At 49.8% G+C, this 19,164-nt stretch overlaps 2 protein-coding genes and 1 long non-coding RNA gene across 3 annotated transcripts in view; 2 read left to right on the forward strand and 1 right to left on the reverse strand.

The window, feature by feature from the left end:
* The window catches only part of LOC120621069 (uncharacterized), a 10,183-nt gene extending 6,288 nt beyond the window's left edge, over window positions 1–3,895 (forward strand). The window contains exons 2-3 of the long non-coding RNA XR_005658075.1: window positions 2,259–2,387; window positions 2,962–3,895. This is a non-coding gene — a long non-coding RNA (uncharacterized LOC120621069). The remainder of the gene's footprint in view (window positions 1–2,258; window positions 2,388–2,961) is intronic.
* On the reverse strand, window positions 3,740–18,724 carry CCDC92B (coiled-coil domain containing 92B). Its single transcript, XM_039886375.1, has 4 exons — window positions 18,492–18,724; window positions 10,498–10,650; window positions 6,697–6,744; window positions 3,740–4,340 (listed from the first exon to the last, which is right to left on the reverse strand). The coding sequence occupies exons 2-4, from the start codon at window positions 10,625–10,627 to the stop codon at window positions 3,754–3,756; spliced, it is 765 nt and encodes a 254-aa protein (XP_039742309.1). The 5' UTR covers window positions 10,628–10,650; window positions 18,492–18,724; the 3' UTR covers window positions 3,740–3,753.
* RAP1GAP2 (RAP1 GTPase activating protein 2) overlaps window positions 10,645–19,164 on the forward strand; it is a 220,120-nt gene continuing 211,600 nt past the window's right edge. The window contains exon 1 of the mRNA XM_039886366.1: window positions 10,645–10,667. Coding sequence (XP_039742300.1) covers window positions 10,660–10,667 — 8 coding nt within the window. The 5' untranslated portion in view covers window positions 10,645–10,659. The remainder of the gene's footprint in view (window positions 10,668–19,164) is intronic.

Here is a 19,164-nt window from a genome sequence, read left to right on the forward strand (position 1 = left end):
CTGGATCAGATGGCGGTGGGCATGGCCAAAGATGCCAGAATACCAGTATTCCTTTTGGGCCAGCACAACAGGCAACTCCAGGCATGGAGCACTTCCGATCTCTCCCTCTCAGCCCTAGCCAGGAGCCTCTGATGCAAAGTCTCATTGTTTTTTCATTTGAATTGGGGTGGTATGGAGAGAGGGATAGGGCTAGCCTGAGCATCAGGGACATCTCAGATGAGCAGCTTCTGCCTCATGTGAGGAATATCTACTGAGAGGACTCCAGAGTCTCAGCTCCAGTCTCAACCAACCCATTGGCTGACTCCCAAACCACTCTATATCTCCTCATATCCTCTCCCACACCTTTAGGAACGGGGGTGGGGTGGGGTGGAGTACCACAGAGAAGAGGTCTGGCTTGTGTTTTTTTCAGATATTTTATTAAGAATAAGGCATATGACAGTCACCCCTAAAGCATAGGGCTCTATTTCCATGGGTGAGTGAATACACTCTGAAAAGCAGTGGATTAACAGCCAACAGAGAATTTGGAGCAGGATGGCTGTGCCCTGCCCTCCATGTCCCTCATTCAAGGCTGGCATCTCAGTGAACAGGTGCTTAAAGATCCTGGGCTCTCTGCACTGAGGAGATTCTGCTCCACGGCCTCTAGGCCACCTTCCTCTCCATAAAGGAGGCCACCATTCTGCTGCTTGTTTGGGAAAGGGCTACCCCACTTCAGCCCTGGACTGCTTCCCCAAACTGTAGGCAGGCCTCTGTGAGTGGGATACAGGGGCGGGCAGGGGTACAGAGCCTCATGCTGTATTGCCCACTGGCCCCTGGCTGGTTTCTAGATCAGGGTGGGGTCCCCACCTGAAGTTCTTCCTGGATCTGTCCACACTTGGGGTGTGGCTGGAGCTCCAACTAGGGCCCCTGACTGTCCATGTCAACATGCCCCTCCCCCAACAGGGACCCCTGCAGTGGAGAAGGGAGGGAGAAGGGGGAGAAGAAACAATCCTTTCCCTTCTAGTCACACAGGTGTTCCAGAGGCTTATGGGAGGGGGTCTTCCTTTGGCAGGGTGGGTTCCCCAGGCTAAGGAAGGGGACAGGGCCTCCCCAGGCCCTGAGGCTGAGTTTTGGACCCCTGATGCCAAGGGCAGGCCACTGACTCCAATCCCATTCTGCTGCCCTGAGATTTCTGTTCCAAACCCCAGGGAAGGCAGGTGGAAGGAAATCTCTAGTTTATTATTTTCAGGAGAGGGATGGGGAAGGGGAATGTCTGTTAAAATGAGAACCCTGTATTTGCCTTCCCTGGCTTGCTGAGTGGGGTGGGGAGGGTTGACTTATTTCCTTTCCCAGGCACCCCAACACCTTAGCTGAGAGTCGAGTCAGCCGCCCCAGCATTCAGGACCTTTCATCTGGGGAATCTCCAAACACCCCACAAACAATTAAGTGTCATTATTTCTGTTTGTCGAAAGAAGGACAGGAGTTGGGAGGTGCTGATGGGGGTCATTTGGGGAGAGGCAGGCAGGTCACCTGAGGATCTCTGGGGTCGGGGTGTGATAGGGGTCCCTGGCTGGGACTCCTTGGGTTCAGGAGGGAATGGGGAAGAGGGCTATTGCTATAGAGCTGGGAGGAGGCCAGGTGCGTGTAGCTATGGCTTTTAGTGGTTGGGTGGGTAGATAAAGTACTTCTCTATCTCTGTAGAAGAATCAATATAACAAAGTCACTCTGTTCACCCCAAAAGTGTGGTTGTAGAAGATGAGGGTCTGGGTGGTAGCCTCCAGAAAGGCACCATTTCCCTCCTTCCCATAGTCCTCTGGGCCCTTTCATTTTGAGTATAGCCAAGAGAGGAGCAAGTCTTCCTCACAAGGACATGCTTTGAAAAGGAGGTGACAGGACGAGGGTATAGTAAGCCACACATACTTGAAGAGAGACACAGAGAGCAGAGGCACAACCACAGAGACTAGGGGTGGGGTTAGGGATGGGGGCAGGCAGAGCAAAGACTCTACATCACTATGGTGGCCCAAGTTAAACTGGAGAGCACGGTCTCTTTCAAGAGTGCCCACACCTTGGCTTCTGCATCCCAGTGGCTGAACACCTAGACCAGGCTGGTTATTGCTCCATGGTCTCAGCAGTCCTGAGTGCGGCAGGCTGGGGAGGGGACTGCATCTGAGTGGGCTGAAAATGTGCTCCTGGGTTTTGCTTCTTGCTGATTTCCTGCTTCCTCTAACATAGAGAGTCAAAGAAGGCATGATTGGGGAATTCTCCCTTCCTCTTCTGCATAGGGCTGTGATGGGAGAAGGGTTCATCATCCCTAGAGACTGACTCTGCTCACCTGTGAATCCCTGGGTGACACAGAATGCTTGGCCTCAGCCAAGGTCAGGACCTGCCAGGATGGAGTGTTTGTGAGTGAGGTAAGGCCTCTCCCTGACCCATGTCCTCCCTCTGCAGGCCCTGGAAGACATCACAGGCACTTAGGACTTGATGAGGGACCAACAGAGGAGGGATGGCATAGGGAGGGGTTCTACAGGTTTGTCTTACTTTCTAGGCTGGCCTTGGGGTGAGGACAATGAGCCGGACTGGAACTGCCTTTGGTCATGAGGCGGGAGCTGGGGAGAAATGCAGTTAGGAGGTGGGGTATTCCACTTTCCATTTTACCACTCTCCAACCTACACAGAAGGGCACAGAGCACCCCATCACTGTCAGGTCTGATAGGCTTGGGGGCATTCCTTGAGGGGGCCAGGCTGGAGATCCCCCTACCCAATTCAAACTGCTATCAACAACTGCCACTTCCAAGAAGCTGAGCCCTTCTTCCAGCCTCTGGGTGCACCCAGCTAAATTAGGAAGCTGGGCAAAATTAGCACCAACAAACAGACTAAGAAACTCTCAGGGCGCCTTCAGGTTCCCAGTTACCTCCTGAAGGCAGTTTCTGTCCCTCTACAGGCCTGACAGGGCAGCAGACTCATCGGTGTCCCCTTTCTTCTCCAGCACAGCTCCCGGTCTAAATCCCTCAGATGGCAACCTGGTGAGGAACTGAGCTAAAGACAGTTCTAGACCAAGTTCTGCCATTGAACCCATCCTGTAATCCTCTCTAAGGGTCCGTGGGCTCTATCTTCCAGAAGTTCAAACTTCCATCAGGCCAAACTTTCCCACCAGAGGCTCCAGAAGGAGGTGTTTTCTAAAGTGTTTGGTGCTCACCTGTAAGGACCTATCAAGCGGGGTAGGCGGAGAAGCGGCTTCTGAGGAAAAAGGTCCAGCCTCTAGCCCCTGAACCCGAGTATCTCCTTGGAGGAAGGTTTGGCGGGAAGGGCGGCCGTGCAGACCTGGGCTAGGCCGCCGGGCGGAAGTGGTGGAGCTGGAAGGCCTAAGGGTGCTAAGTGCCACTCCGGTTCCTTTCCATAGGCCAGCCCAGCCTTACCCCTCCCGCCAAAACGATTGTCAGCTTCCCTGGGCATGGCCGTGACCACCGCCCCCTCCCCTCCTAGTTGGCAGAGTGGGGACCAGATAAGGGTCAGTACTGCGAGTCCTCTCTACAGAAAAGGTGCACTCGCTGAGCCCCGCGTAGGAGCTCTTTCGCGGGAGGGGAGAGCTCGAAGCTTCGGAAACATTGGTAAATACAAAAGGCGGGGGCGGTTGGAAGGGATAGAGGGGACGGGCCGCTTCTGCCCGCTCCCTGGAGGAGGGGCCGGCTCCTTCGGCCCCCGGGACCTGCCTGCGCGGCCGGGGCTCCGTCTCTAGCCCGGGGCCGGCCTCCCCTACTCCACCCCACCAGCCCCGCGCCTACTCCGGGGCCCCAGGCGGACTGGGCAGTCTGGGCGCGGCCGGTGGGTCGGCTTGGTCCGGGGGTTCCTGGGGAGGCGGCTGGCGCGGGCTGCGGCCGCTGGGCCGCGGGGGCCTCCGGGCGTAGAGGAAGAGCGCGGGGTCCGGCATGGGGTCGGTGTCGTCCAAAGCGCCGGCTGCACGGTCCCAGGCGGCCCAGTCCCGGCCGGGACCCTTGGCGGCGGCCTCCGCGGCGGGCGGGCGGCGGGCCCGTTGAGCGCGTCGGCGGGACCGGGGCTCCGCTGCGGCGCCAGGGCCTGGGCGTGGCGTCTGCAGTCTCTGGCGCGCGGCGTGCAGCTGGCAGGAGAGGTAGGCGGCCGCCTCTGTGTGCTTCTGCAGCTCGGTGCCCAGCACCGTGGCGCGGTGGCTGCGGCGACGCAGCTCCTCCAGAAAGCGGCGCTCCTCCGCGCGCAAGCTGCAGCGCAGCGCCGACACCAGCGCCTCGCGCTGCACCACCTCCCGCCGCAGCTCGGCGTTGGCCGCAGCCCGCGCCGCCAGCTGCGACTCCAGCTCGCGGCACTTGCTCTCCAGTTCCCGGGACGCTGCCTCTGGAGAGCGAAGACAGAGGGGAGAGGTGATAGTCCTCGCCCGGCCAAACCTGCACAGCGCACCCATCCTTGTACCAAAGCCCTGCGACTCTGCAGCTGCACGTCTTGCCCCCACGCTCCCCATGGCTACGCTGGTCTTCCTTTTTCTTCCTCAGGGCCCTCGCACCTATTCTACCCTCTGCTTGAATTCTAATTCTTCAGGTTTCAGCTTAAATGCAAAAACTCTCCCCGACCATTTATTCAAATATTTATTCAACTGTCGAGTCCTTATTATGTGCACTGTTAGGAGATACGGTGGATAAGAAACATTCCTCATGAAGCTTATAGCAGGCGTAGTGGGAGAGGTATAGTACATAATCTGTGCCATGTGACGTGTGACAATGCCATGACTGTAACAGGAGAATGTCACCTAATCAGGGAAGGCTTCTCAGCATTTAGCAACTTAGGCTAGGATCTGAAGGATGAATAGTAGTGAAGAAGGGAGAAGAGGGTGCTTGGGACAGAAGGAACAACTTGTGCAAAAGCCCTGTGGCAGGAGAGGCATGCAAGATCAAGGGACCGAAAGAATTGGGAGTCTGGGCAGGAAAGTCAGTGTGTCCCATCCTTGTTTCCTTAATAGAGAGAGCATTTATTACATTTTGTAATTTTTAGTTTACTTGTTTATTGTTTGCCATTGCCCACTGAATTGGATTTCAACCCTGGGTATACATTGGAACCACTCAGAGAACTTTAAAAAATAGTTTTCTGGGCCCTACCAAAGACCAGCTGAATCAGAATCTCTGGGATTGAAACTGTCACTTCTTTAACCTTCCCCAGGTGATTCTAATGGACCCACAGAGTTGAGGACCCCTGCCTCCTGGATTATAAACTCCATTTCAGCAGGAACAGGATGCTGGGATTGGCACATGTGAATGAGAGTAGGGACACAGGTAGCTGTAAAGTGACTCTTGAATGGATGTGAAAATCACTTGGTGATTTTCATAAAAAAAGAGGACAAAAAGAGCTCTCAAGCCCACTGAGAGAGAAGATAAAAACCAGGACTCTGGGGCAGTGCTTTAAGCCAGATGACCCCAAAAGCCTTTTTAGAGAAAGGATTGTAGGTAGAGTAAAAGCTGCTGTTGTCACAGAACTGTCCTTACCTGGTGTTTGGTATGTGTGCCCCCTTCCTTCAAGCACCTAGGCACCAAGAATTTGCCCATGGTTGCCACTTAAGAAGTGGGCAGAATTCTTTCAAGTCTGTGTTTAGATCTTTATGCATGAATATGCAAAGCAAATTGTAGGGCTCCTAATATTTTACCTTCAACTTCCAGCCTTCCCTATCCCCAGCTCTTAGTCATGTAGTTCTTGATCTATAAGCAGCACATCAATATGACAGTAATTCATTCTTAAATTTCGCCTAGCTAAGAAAGACTATTTTTGTGATTCTTATTTCTTATTTATTTATTTATTTTATTTATTTATTATTCTTGTGATTCATTTTTAATTAAGCATTTATGTAATCCTCCATGTCAGGTAATGTGTCTTTCACACTGAAGACAATGGGTACCATCCAGTCCTAGATCTCAGAGATTATATAATCTGGTAATTAAGATCTCAACAATGCAACCCCTTCCATTAAAAAAAAAGTTTCAATTGTGGTTAAAAAAAAACTACATAAAATTTACCATCCTAACAATTTTTAAGTTCAGTCGTGTTAAGTATATCACAATATTGTGTAACGGGTCTCTAGAACTTTTCATCTTGGGAAACTGAAACTATACTTACTGAGCACTATTTTTCCACCCCACCCCTCCATTATACGGGTGAGATAACAATATAAAAATATTTTAGTGGAATTGCTACATTAGCAAGAAATCGTGTTTTTTATAAAATGAAGGATTTGCAAATGTGCATGTATCTCTTTTCTCCTCATCTAGGCTAAAGTCCTTGAAGTCAAGGACCCCATATTGTCATTGTGTTACATATTGACATTCAGCGTCTTGGAGGATATGGACACTGACCGTGGGAATCACATGTGCAAGGATGGGAAGGATTGGAGAGGTAGGTCACAGAGAGGAATGAATGCAGCCAGCTGGACTTCCTGAACACCATCTCCTTCCTGCTTTTATTTTCCTACTTTGGCCAGAGACATGGATACAAGACACTATGTATAGTGGTGCAGGCTGTCTACTTTGCAAGGTCATCCAGCTGAATGGGAAAATGGGGCTGACATCCTGTATTGTGCTCAACAAACTAAGGAGTGGCTGTCCTCAAGTCTGGACTGGGAACAGAGAAAGCTCAGGTCTTCCTAAATGGTGGGGAAAAGGTGACCTGTTGGGCCCCCATGGCACTTCCCCACCAGTCATCCTTCTCTTACCTTGCTGGTGAGATTGGGCTTCTCTTATCTCCAGGTCATGGGTCAGTTCTGCGGGGAGAGACAAGAAAAGACGTGTGTGTGTGTGTGTGTGTGTGTGTGTGATTAGAGAATCACGGCTCAGTAAAAGTGACAATAAGAATCCTTAGAAATCATTCAAATCACCCCCCATACCTATTTTACTACAGCCCAGAGAGGGGAAGAGATGAAAAGAGATGCCAAGGCACAGCATGAGCCCGATATGCCTGATTCTAAGCCCAGAGATCTTCCCAATCCAAGCTTTATGGCCTGGATTCAAGGTTTAGTTGAACCCTGGTACTACTGAGGAGCCTGGCTTGCTTTTGGGTCTAGGGGAGTATTTGCCCTTTCCCAGAGGTGATATACAAATATTTAAACAACCACAGCTGTTCCGGAGGACCCTCCGCTGTGGAGGGCACAGACCCTTTAGTTGGTGAATCTGGGAAGGCTAGAGAGTCCTGGGCTGCTTTTGGCTGCTGGAAGGTAACACAGAACAGTGGCTGTTTACTAATAGGACACACGCGTTTCACTGTTTTCACAGCCAGTACTGTTGTGCCAGTGTTATTTTCTGAACATCAGCCTTGCCCCTTTCTAAGCCCTGGTTCCTCCATTTTCCACACTGCAGGGAGAGGGGCTTCAAGGAGGACAGCACCACCTGGTGATGGAAAAGCCTACCTGGCACTTGGCACAGCCTTTGGCTTTGCACTGAGGGGTGGGGCAAGGCAGCCAAGGAGCCTGCCAAGGGCACTGTTGCAGGAGCAGTTTCCTCCAGCGCACTAGCAGCCCAGCTACCACCTCTCTATCTACCTGTCTTGCCAGTCTCCATTCCTTACAGCCAGAACACCCCACCCCTCTGCCAGCTGCATCTGATTTTTCCAGGCCTACCCCACTCCCCTAACTCCACCAGGAGCTGGGAAAGGGGCACAAGGGAGGTGAGGAGCCACAGCTGCCTATGTGAAGGCACTTATTCGGGAGCACCTGTGTATACCTGCAAGGGCAAAGTCTGATGCCCAAAGGGAGAAGGTTTGAAACTGGGGGTGGGATGGGTAACATATCTCTGGGACTACCACGCAGCAGCACCTACAGTAGAGAGACAGACAGCCTTGTGGGCCCTCCGCATGCTCTTCTTCTCTGTCCTCGCCTGGCCCCTCTAGAGATCAGGGGTTTTGCTGGAGGTACCTTCCCAGGGGAGGCCAGCTATTGCTAGGAGACAGAGAACTGGGGTGCCTGGGCCTTTTGCTGTGACCGGAGCCTGAACCTCCTCCCTGGGGCCCCTAGGAGGACTGTGATGCCTCTGTCCCCCAGGGCTTCCTGGGGATAACTTGGCCCCTCCTCCAAAGCCCTGCAATATAGCCCAAGGGACCCTGAACTAGATTCAGGGCATAGACTTTAACTCTTCCACTAACTCCCTGTGGGCAGGTTTCTCCTCCACCCTTAACCACAGGACTTGGGGGAAGGGAGATAGAATCCCAGCTGAGCCCAACTCCCCCATCCAAATCAGAGTCCATCTTCTGTTCAGAGTCCCCAAGGTTTAGGCGAGTATGCTGTGAGATCAGATACACTGTGACCTTGGGCCAGTGATAGCACGTCTCTGAGCCTCAGTTTCCTCATCTGCAAAATGGGGACAAAATTGCAACTGCCTCACAAGGGGCTGTTGCTGGGATTAAATGAGAGAAAATAAACAGAGAGTTCAACCCAGGGCTGAGTCAGTGCTGAATACATGGGAGCAGTTCTTGTTATTACCTAGCTGCCCACCACCCACCTCTCAAGTCCTTCATTCTGAGTCATCACATCTTTATGGCAGGCTCTCCCCACAGCCCTGTGCCTTTGGCTCCTATACCAGCCACTCCTCTCTCCCTTCCCCTTCTCAGCCTCTGGGTCCCTCTTGAATCTACTTTAAAAAAAAAAAAAAAAATCTCTTTTGTTTACTCCCTTCTTTTCACTCCCCTACTCCTTGGAGGGAGGGCCTTATTCAGTCATTTCAGCCCCAGGCCAGCCCAGAGTTATTTTTATCTCCTTAATTGATAACTAAGAGGGAAGGCCCATACCCATCTGAGAAGGGTAGTGGGGGCCAGAGCCCTCTGTTCCTGCCTATTACACTTTATTGGGAGCTTGACCTGTATCCTGAGTAGAAGGACCCAGGTATTATTCATAAATAGGGCAAAACAAAAAGAAATTACAGGAAGAGCTGTAGGGCCTTAGGGTTCCCTTGTCTCAATTTTTCTTTAAGATTCTTGTAATGAAAAAGTGGCATCAGGCAGGGGTAAGCTGCTTTGAGGCTGCCCTTTGCTGCCATCCAGGCTTTGGGAGAGATTGCAGGGAGCCTGGCCTTGGAATGTGGCTACTAAATCATGCATATGGAGCCAGAGGAGGCTGTGGAGGCTGAGAGTGAGGACTACTGGTTTCTTGTGCCAAAGTGAGAAGCTGAGCAGGTGGCTCAAACCCTCTGGGCCTCAGTTTCCTTCTGGGGAATGGAGAGCCTCTCATGAGCAGAGGTTGAAAGGGAGGTAGAAGTCTGAGCATCTTGGGAAGAGAATGTGCAGAAAGCTGCAGAGGCATGCAGGACTGGCAATCTGGAGCTCTGGGTTCTAATCCTGAGTCTGCCACTAACATATCATATGACTTTTTTTTCTCTGGGCCTCAGTTTATCTATTTGTACAATGAAGAGGTTGAGCTATTCCAGTTGAGACATTCTGTGAGTCATTAGCTCTAAAGCCTGTACTTGAAGACTCAGCCTGAGTGAGGACTTGAGCCAGAGCCAGGCCGCTGAGAGGGCCGGGCAGCTGAGGCCTGAGGTCCAAGAGGGAGGTCAGGCCCAGGATTTAGCTTTGTCCTTGGTGCCTTCCTCTGTCCTGCTCACAAATCTAATCGGTTGCCAAGTCCTTTCCTTCCATCTACTTCCTACTGGTCCTCCCCTTTCCATCTCCCTTTATCCCTTCAGTGGGCCATTTCATCAGCCCTATCACTAGCCTCCCTACCTCCCTCTTTCACCAATTCATCTCCCATACAACTCCCAGATTGAGTTTCTTAATGAAGCATGATGCTGCTCAAAACCTTCAGTGGCTCCCCACTACTCAGGAGGACAGGCCACACTTCTTACCTGTCCTGGCATTTGTCAAGGTCTTCCATGATCTGGCTTCAGCCATATTTCTCACCAGTCTCCTTTAAGCTCAGCTTTATCCATCAAAGAGAACTTTTCCTAAGCCTTTGGTTTCCTACTTCTGGACTTGGCCATGCTTTTTTGGAATGCTTAGAATGGTTTCTCCACCCTCATTCTACTGTGATATCTCAGCATGTCTAAATTTTACTCACCCTTCAGAGAATGGAAATGTTTCACTCCTCTGGGGAGCCTGGGATGCCTGGTCTCCTGCATTACCCATGCTTCGAGCCAGACAGGATCCTACCCATGAACTCCCATTGGCCCTGTTTATTTTCTGTGTATCTTAATATTCTGTGTGTGTGTGTGTCTGTCCCCAACTAGACTGAGGGCTTCTTAAGGGCTGGGAGGCACTTGATAAATATGTATGGTAGAAAAGGACAGAAAATTCCCAGGAATGATTTCCAGGTTTCCCTATGCTACTGAACTAGAGCAATGAAACTTGTATCTCACCTCCCCAACACTGAGTTTCCTCCTCCAGATAAAGGGGAGATGAACACCCACCTGGCAGGATTGTCATGAGGCTTAGAGAGGCTCCTGGTGGGCACTCTATCAGAGACAATGATTGTGATGACAGTCACCTCTGCTAGCCCTGCTACCCCCCATCCAGCCATCCCTCTCAATCTCACCTGAGCAGCGTTTCTGCAGCCTCAGGATTTCCAGGTGCAGGTCTCTCAGCAGGGCCATCTGCTCTTTTTTCAGGAAGCTGATGTGGCGTTGCACACTCTGGATCTGATGCTCTAGGGACACGGTATCCATGGCAACCCAGGCCTGGGCCTCACCTGGGGAGGATGACAAGGTGAACCCACATCTTCTGGACCCATCTGCCTGCCTTGCCCACCCTCAGATCCCTCATAGTCTTCTCAGTCTGAGTCCTGTTGCCACCAGGTAGACGATTCTGCCACTGCAGTCATTTTCCCTGTATTTACTCACTGAAGCTTCATGATCAAGTGGGTGCGTTGGCAGGGAAGTATAAATATTCCCATTTAACAGATGAAGAACTGGAGGCCCAGAGGGAAATGGCTTCACTCCCCTGCCTCGTGGTCTCTTCTACTTCTCAGAGAGGAAAACCAATGGAGAAGCAGAGTCAGTAGATAGAGACAAAGATGGGTTCTCGTCTACTTCTTAACCAGCCATGTAACTTTAGGCGAGCTCTCTCTGTCTCTGGGCTCTTGGTTTTCTCATTGCTAGATTAAGAGAGTTGTGGAGTGGAAGAACCCTGAGGTCTCTTTCAGCTCTGCCATCCTGCAAGTATCCTAGCTCAAGAGTGACCATCACCTAGAAGGATGGGAGGATGGTTCTGAGCATACTCCCTCCCAGTTCAACTCTATTTCTCTGACTTAACTTCAACTCAGGGCTCTTTCAGGTCATGAAGGAGTAAATCTGATGAATGTTTTACTAACAATGATTCTGGGGGCTGAAGGCAGGAGGTAGGGTCCTTTTAAAAAGAAGAATGGGATAAGGTGCTAAGGAGACCCATGCAGTGAATCCATGGTGGAAACCTAAGACACTGTGGTAGGAGGGAGATGGTTTGCATCCTTGAATCCTATTGATGGCCTGGTCTTCCAGGGCTCCCTCTTTTGGCCCCGCCCCTTTCCCAGTGAGTTTCTCCTGTGATCATTAAGGTCCTAGAAAAGCAGGGGCAGAGGGCAAAACCAGGAGACAGAGGGTAGTGGAGGCCCAGACCTCTGGAGCCCAGGACTCAGAGCTCATGCCTTCTCTGCCAGGGATGTCCTAAGCTTTTGAAGGCGCTTCCTCCACTGGTCTCAGGAATTCCCTGGGTAGTGGAAAGGGAGGCCAGTTGATGGACAGCTCTGTTCAGCAGCTAATTCCCTCCAAACTTGCTTCCATGTAAGTCTCTGTAAATCTAGACTTTCATTTGTGGGGTCACCCCAAGCAGGTCCACCTGAGACTTTCACATTCGTAAACTTCTCTTTCTGGACTCCCTTCTCTCATATCCAACCAAAGAAGACTTTCATTTTAGCCAAGGGTGGCCCTTTGGAATTGGGAATCACTGGCTACATTTACTGACCATCTGCTATGTTTAAAGTATTTTATAGATACTATCTTACTTCTTTCTGTCAACCACTCTTCAGTAGGTATGACCACCCCTGTTTCACAAACTGAGACTCTGTTGAAGTGACTTGTGCCAGTTCACATGGTCAAAAAGTGGAAGCAGACCCAATTCTCCAATCAAATCTTTTGAATCCAAAGAAGGTTCCCAGTATTTACACTGAGGACAATCCTGGGTTTGAATCCTGAGTCTTTCAGTTACCTGCTGTGTGACTGGGCAAGAAAGTTAACCTCTCTGAACCTTTTCCCCCCTCTCTGTAAAATGGGGCTACAAATAGTAATAGTCCCAGGATAACTGTGAAGATTAAATGAGATTAAAAAGAGTAGAGCACTTAGCACTTGACCTGGATGAATTAGTGCTACATCCCTTCTCTGTTTAATGTGAGTAGGTTAGTCCATGCCTTGATTTGCCGATTTGTTCATCATTCATTCATTCAATGATTTACTGTGCAGGGCTAATGGCTGTGCAGGGTAGGGGGGCCACTTTGATGAACAAAACAAAATTCTTGCTCTCACAGTATGAAGAGGAGAGAATCAAACAAGTAAATAAGGTGTCAAACAAACAAATAATAATACAAAGAAGTTTAAAATTACAATCTGTGATAGGTGCCATAAAATAAACCTACAGGGTAATAAGAAAGAATTTAAAATGGGACCTATTTTACATTTGGGGTCAGAGAAAGTCTCTTTGAGGAAGTGTCTTTTGGCAGAGACCTCATGACAGACAGAATTCTAAGAGAGTCCCCAGAATTTTCAGCCCCTGTTGGTCATACTCTCTTGTATTATCTCCTCCCCTTGGGTATGCACGGGACTGTGAATATGATGGATTTCACTCCTATGATTAGGTTCATGGCAGCGGTGAAGGGATTCTGCAGGTATAATTGAGGCCTCCAATCAGTTTGACTTTGAGTTAATCAAAAGGGAGATTAATCTGGGTGGGACAATTCACAGGGCCCTTACTGAAGGAAGAGATCTGAAGCCTGAGAGAAATTCTGCTGGCCTTAAAGGGGTAAACTGTCATGCTGTGAGACAGCCTATGGTAGAAGCCACAGGCAAGGACCTGAGAGAGGCCTCTAATAGCTGAGAATGGTTCCTGGTTGACAGCTGGCAAGACCACGGGGGCTTCAGTCCTACAACCACAAGGAAGTAAATTCTTCTACCAAAAGCATCTTGGAAGCAGATCTCTCCCCAGTTGTACCTTCTGTTGAGATGCAGCCAGTCTTGATTTCAGCCTTATAAGACCCCGAGGAGAGGACCTAGGTAAAAAGTGCCAGACTCCTGATCCTTGGAGACTGTGAGAAAATACTTTTATATTGTTTTAAATCACTTAGTCTGTGGTAATTTGTTATGCAGCAACGGAAAAGTAAAACAGACTTGAAGGAGGGGTAGGAGTTAGAAGAGTACTGGAAAGAGCATCTCAAACAGGGAACAACAGCATTTGTGAAGGCCCAGAGGTAGGATGATAATGATAGCATACATTTATTGAGTGCCTACCATGTGCCAAGCCCTATGCTAAGTGCTTCACATGGTCTTTTTGAGAAACAGAGACATTGCCAATTGCTGGTGAAGGCTGGTGTGTAAGGTATTGTGGGAGGGTCACAGGAAGTGAGATTAGCAAGAGAAGGATCACAAAGTCTTATAAACTATATTAAAAATTTTGGATTAATACTAAGTGAATTGGGAAGTTATTAAAAGATTTTAGGCAGGGAGGGACATGATATGATTTGCATTTTTAAAAGATCACCCTGGTTGCTGTGGGGAGGGCAAAGTGGATAAGGAAAGGTCAGCTGGAAGAATGTAGCAGTGGTCCAGGTGAGAGATGATGGAGGCCTGGACCAGATGATGGAGGTGAAGATAGAAGTTCCAAGTGTGTTTTGGTAGTAGAATTGGCAGGATATGGGGATGGATTGTATTACGCCATGATGACGGGGAGGGGGATGTCCAGGATGTCTGCCAGTTTTCTAGCTTGGGCAACTCAAGTATGAAGGCACATTTGCTGGGCTTTCTCCACTTCTCCTTCTTTCACATTGGACCTCTTCTCTATCTAATCACTTCTATGGTGATCTTGTCCCATCCCATAGCTGTAAATTCTATTTATATGCTGATGCCTAAACTAACTTTCCCCTGAACACTAGATTTGACTACATAATATGTCCATTTGGATGTTTAATGGGTCCCTCAAACTTACAAGTCCCAGTACTGAACTCTGTGATCACTCCTACAAACCTGTCGTGCCTACTGTCCGCCATCTTGATAGACAGCACTGCTATTTGCTTCTTCACTCAGTTGCTCAGGCCAAATGGTTAGGAGTCATAGTTGATTCCTTTTTCTTTCTTCATATGCCAGTCCATCTGCAAATCCTGTTGGCTCTACCTTCAGAAAAAATCCTAAATCCAATCAGTTCTTGCAGTCTCCATTGCTCTCTCCCTAGCCCCAGGCGCCACCATCCCTCTAGTGTACCACAGCAGTAACCACCAAACGGGCTTCTCACTTCCACTCTTGCTGAAGTTTTCTATGCAACAGCCAGAGTTCCTTTAGTAATTCTGATAATGTCACCTGGTCCCTCACTCAAAACCTTCCAATTGCTTCCCATCTCACTTAAAACCAAATCCTAAATTCTTACATAATTGCCCCTGGCTCTGTTTGCCCTCATCTCCTACTGTTTACCCATCGCTGGCTCCACTCCAACCACTCTTGGCTGCTGGCTGTTTCCTAAACATGCCAAGCACACCCTTGCCTCAGGGACTTGGTATACGTTGTCCCCCTCGGCCAGGAATGCCCTTTGCTAAAATACCCTCATGGCCCATTTCCTTCTTTCATTCAGAACTTTGTTCAAATATCACCTCAAGGCCTCTCTCAATTATTTGATTTAAAATAGAACCCTCTGACACTCTCCACTCCCTTAATCTGCTTTGTTTTTCTTCCATGAATTTATCACCACATGCTGTATTATTGCAGTTTTGTTTATTATCTGTTTCCCTTGCCAGGTTGTTGGCAACACAGGATGAAGGACTGTTTTGTTTCCTCCTGTTCCCTAGTACCTAGCACAGTATCTGGCAAATAAGAGATGCTCAGTAAATATCTGTAGAATGCCTGAGTGAGTGAATTTGTGGAGCTGGGGCGAACTGATGTAGAGGAACAGATTTACAGAGAAGGTAAGATCCAGCCTGAGAAATGTTAGATTTCATGTGCTCAAGAGACCTCAAAAAGGGAGAAACAGATGTCAGTAGGCAAATATTCTGGGGCATTACTTGAGAGGAACAGGTGAGCTATGTCTGCATTATTGTATATCTATGTTGGGATGTGTGTGCCTGTGTCTGTACCCGAGCCTGTATCCATGCCTCAAGGAGTGCATGTATGTGTGCATACAGTGAGTATGGGTTCTTGCCTTTCTTGAATCTATGTATCTGCTGCGTGTGCAAGTGGAAGATGGAGGTATGTTGGCCTGTGCTTACAATGAAGAAAAAAAATGTCTGTTCCCAGCCGCTGACATGCAAATGTTTTGGAAGAGTCGAAATGCTTTCCACACAGCCCTGGAGACTGGACCCTGGCCACACTCACAGGCTGAGCCAACCAGCTGTTTCTGAGCCTTCCCGGAAGGACTTGAGTATTTGCTTCCAACCAGGCAGGCTATGCTGCTCAGGGCAGAACTTTGGGTTACAAATGATCTTGGCAAATAATCTTTCTTAGATATTATTGTTTAGTTTGTGTAGGGGAGGCCAGGAGATGGAGTGAGGAAGGGGGAACCAGGGATAATACAGACCTCTCTGTGTGGCTGAGGAGTTACATGTACTTCGGAAGGCCTAACCCAGGAAATTGTCAGGTTTTCACATAGAAATGCAGTCCTGGAATCTCCTGGCTTGTGCCTGAGGACTAGGTCCAGGCCAGTGGCAGCAGCTGGAGGGTAAGAGCTATTAGCTCCATCTTCTCCCCACACCCAGCCTGAGATGCCCAACCTCACAGGTTAAAGTGAGAAGGGTCCTTCGTCTCTGTCCACTGTCCTAACTACCTCAGGAACTACATTGTTTTTGTTGTCCATCTTTTCCACGCTTCTAGTTCTTTGTTCTAATTTTGTTTTAATGAAAAATGTTCATTAAAAAAAAAATTGTCATCAAGAATAAAAAAGGACATGTAACACAGGGTCCACAAATTATAGAGTTAATTCCAATTCCAAGTTCTCTTGACATGCCTCTCATCTGTCTGAAAGTTACAAATATTTTTGCTCTTGGAGAAGTTGGTGGAAGGAGCCTTCTGTGCTCAAGTCCCCAACCATAGACAAAGTGTCAGGCGAAGGAACCCTCTGACCCTGGCACAATTCTGACTCTCTAAGGCCTGAGCTCCTGATCCCTGAAAACGACTTCACCTCCTGCTTGTCTCTTTGGAGTTTCCGGGCACCCATTTTCCTTCCCAGCTAACTGCCTACAACAGACTTGGCAAGTAGGAAATTGTGGTTCTCTCCCCTCCTAAATTCTTATAGTTCTTTGGATTAGAAGAACCACAGAAAGTACAGAATCATGGTACTCAGAGCTCTGAAGGGTCTTTAGAATCATCTCGATCGGTGATTTTCAAGTCTGATTTTCAAAATTTCCATAGAGCCCCAGAGTTCTGCAGAGGGGTCCTAAAAGGGTTGGCCGCAAGGAGCAGGGCTTGAGGCTTTGTTGTTTTCACCCTTCTTTTATATGGGTTTGCGCATACAAATCCATTAGAGAAAAGGCTTCTGCTAACCAAAAGTTTGAAGACCAGTTTTCTAGTCTAGTCTCTCTCTCCGGCAGATGCAAGGGCTAGGAGAGGAAGCAGAACTGAAGCTTCTTGCTTTCTGCTTGCATGGAGTTTGCATTGTCTGCCACCCCTCACTCTTGACTGATTCTCTTGTCCCAGTTTCCATTTTGTTCTTAGTATTTCTTTTTCTCGTTGGGACTGAAAATATTGATCAAGTCAACAAATATCTGTGCTCTGTTCTGAACACTCAGTACTTACATTTTGTTAAAATTCTTTATGCCTTCTTGTTTCAAGGAGAATGTTAAACTTATTTTTATCATCCCAATTGCTAGGGCAGGTATATTAAGCAATCACGGTAATAAATGAATAAATAAATGAACTAAAATTTTCTTTTCTTTTCTTATGCCTCTTAACTACCTAATTGAGGCCTGGGATAGGAGAGAGAGCTGGAACTCAAGAAGTCTTTCTCAGATGTAGATGCACAGGTAATAATATTTATAATAACAGTGAGTATCATTGTACACATAATAATATTTACAATAATAATAAATGGCTGGCACTGTTCTTTGCATTTTACATATAGTAACTCATTTATCTTCACAATGACCTTACTTTGAAGGTTCTATTAGTACATATATCCACTCCATAGATGAGGAAACAGGCTCAGAGGGGTTAAGCAGTTTGCCCAATATACACAACTGACTGCCTGGCAACTTGGAGCACTCCACTGGGTGCTCATCCTGGCATCCAAGGCCCTTCATAATCTAAAAACAGGCCACATTTGCAGTCTGATTTCCTCCTCTTTTCATCTGAATCTACCTCTTACTGCTTTCACAACAAACTCCTCATACCCATGAACATGAAAGACACTACCCTTCTCGAGTGCTGCCTTTCCAAGGAAGCTTTCCCTGACCCCTACCAAGTTAGCATGGCTCTCTCTTGCCAATGTGTTCCCCAGGCATTCCATGCTACCATGTATCACATTTGTGTGTGTGTGTGTGTGTGTGTGTGTGTGTGGCTTTTGCTCTAAGCCATAAGCTTCCCGAGGGCAGATTTTTGTCTCTAGGAATCCCTTGCATGGAATGTTGGTGAAATAGGGAGGATGAGTTAAGTGTTACTGGCAATCACCAGGGCAAGTAAGTGCATGTATTAAAAAATAATTACTCCTGCACCCCCAAGTCCTTGGCTCTCTTGGGGACTTAAGTTGGGAACAAGAAGTCAGCCTTTGACAAATGTCTGGGACTCTGTTAGATGGAGTCACTTGGCTAGTGGTGGAGCCGAGGGGTCTTGTGCTCCTCTCTACTCCAGGGCCTCAGTCCTCCAATACCCGTGGGGTGTGCCTCCCCCACTCCACTAAGATCCCAGGACTCTCAACCTCAGCAAAGCTGAGGATCCAGGAACACAGGAGTGGGATGTATGGGGAAACTGGAGCCCCCAACACCTTCAGTCTTGATGTTCTGCCCTGATTGCACCTCGAATATGACTCCCAGAGAAGGGGTGGGAGATATGGAGTCTAAGGAGGACAGGGAAGAGAGGTACCAGGAAGGACAGGGAAAGGCAGGCAGAAAGAAAGATGCGTGTGGTGGGGGTGGCAAGAGGTTGTGGTGGCTTGACCTCCGCTGCTCTGGAGTCTCCACCAGGGCCAAGAAGGGCCTGAGTCTGGGCGGTGGGGCACAACTTCTGCCAGCAGCTCATGGGTCCTGTTCGCCTCCCGCGCGCTGCGGTGCCCAGCTCCACGCCAGCCCTCCCAGGGGAGCTGGAGCTCGGTCCGCGCAGCTCCGCACCCGGGGCCACCCTGGCGCCCACCCCCCATGCCCACCGGCCTCCTCACCTTCGGGACTAGAGGGAGCGACAGGCCAGAGGAGCCCTGGGTCCGGGCAGGGCTGGGTGGGGGAGGCGCTCTTCTTCCCCGCGCTAGCTGCGCCGGGGGTTCCGCAGCGCCCGCCCCGGCTGCAGCGCCATTCGCTGTTACGAGGCTGCGGGGCGGTCGGGCCGGGGTTCCGGGGGGCTCCGGGGCGCCGAGGGGGAGTCCAGGGCGGCCTCAGGCAAACACCCAGCAACGACCGAACTGGCAAGGAGCCGTGGGGGGGGAGCTGGGGGGCAGGAGAGATAACGGGGAGGAGGGACCTGGGACTGGCGGGGAGGGGCTGTGGGCGGGGCGGGGGGAAGGGATGCTGGCGGCGCTCAGTTGGGGGAAGGGGAACCCCAAGAGCCCCGAGAGCGAGGCCTAAGGACCCCAGCGGGCCGCTGAACTCGCGGAGCTGGCTTTGGCTGGGAGGTGGAAAGGAAACCCCGGGAACGGGTAGGCTACTTGGCGAGCAAGAGCGCGGCGGGAGGATCAGCACCGCGGACAGCGCCCAGGCCGGCAAGCCGCGATCCGCTCCGCCCCTCTGCCCACCCCCTGGCATAGGAACAACAGACAGTGCCCTCACTAGCCTAGGGAAGAGTTAGGTCGGGGGCGAACTGACTAGGGGTCAGGAAACCTACCTTTTGCCTAATTGGCA

Source organism: Pteropus medius, unplaced genomic scaffold (assembly GCF_902729225.1).
Source record: "Pteropus medius unplaced genomic scaffold, Ma_sr-lr_union100, whole genome shotgun sequence".
Taxonomy (NCBI): domain Eukaryota; kingdom Metazoa; phylum Chordata; class Mammalia; order Chiroptera; family Pteropodidae; genus Pteropus; species Pteropus medius.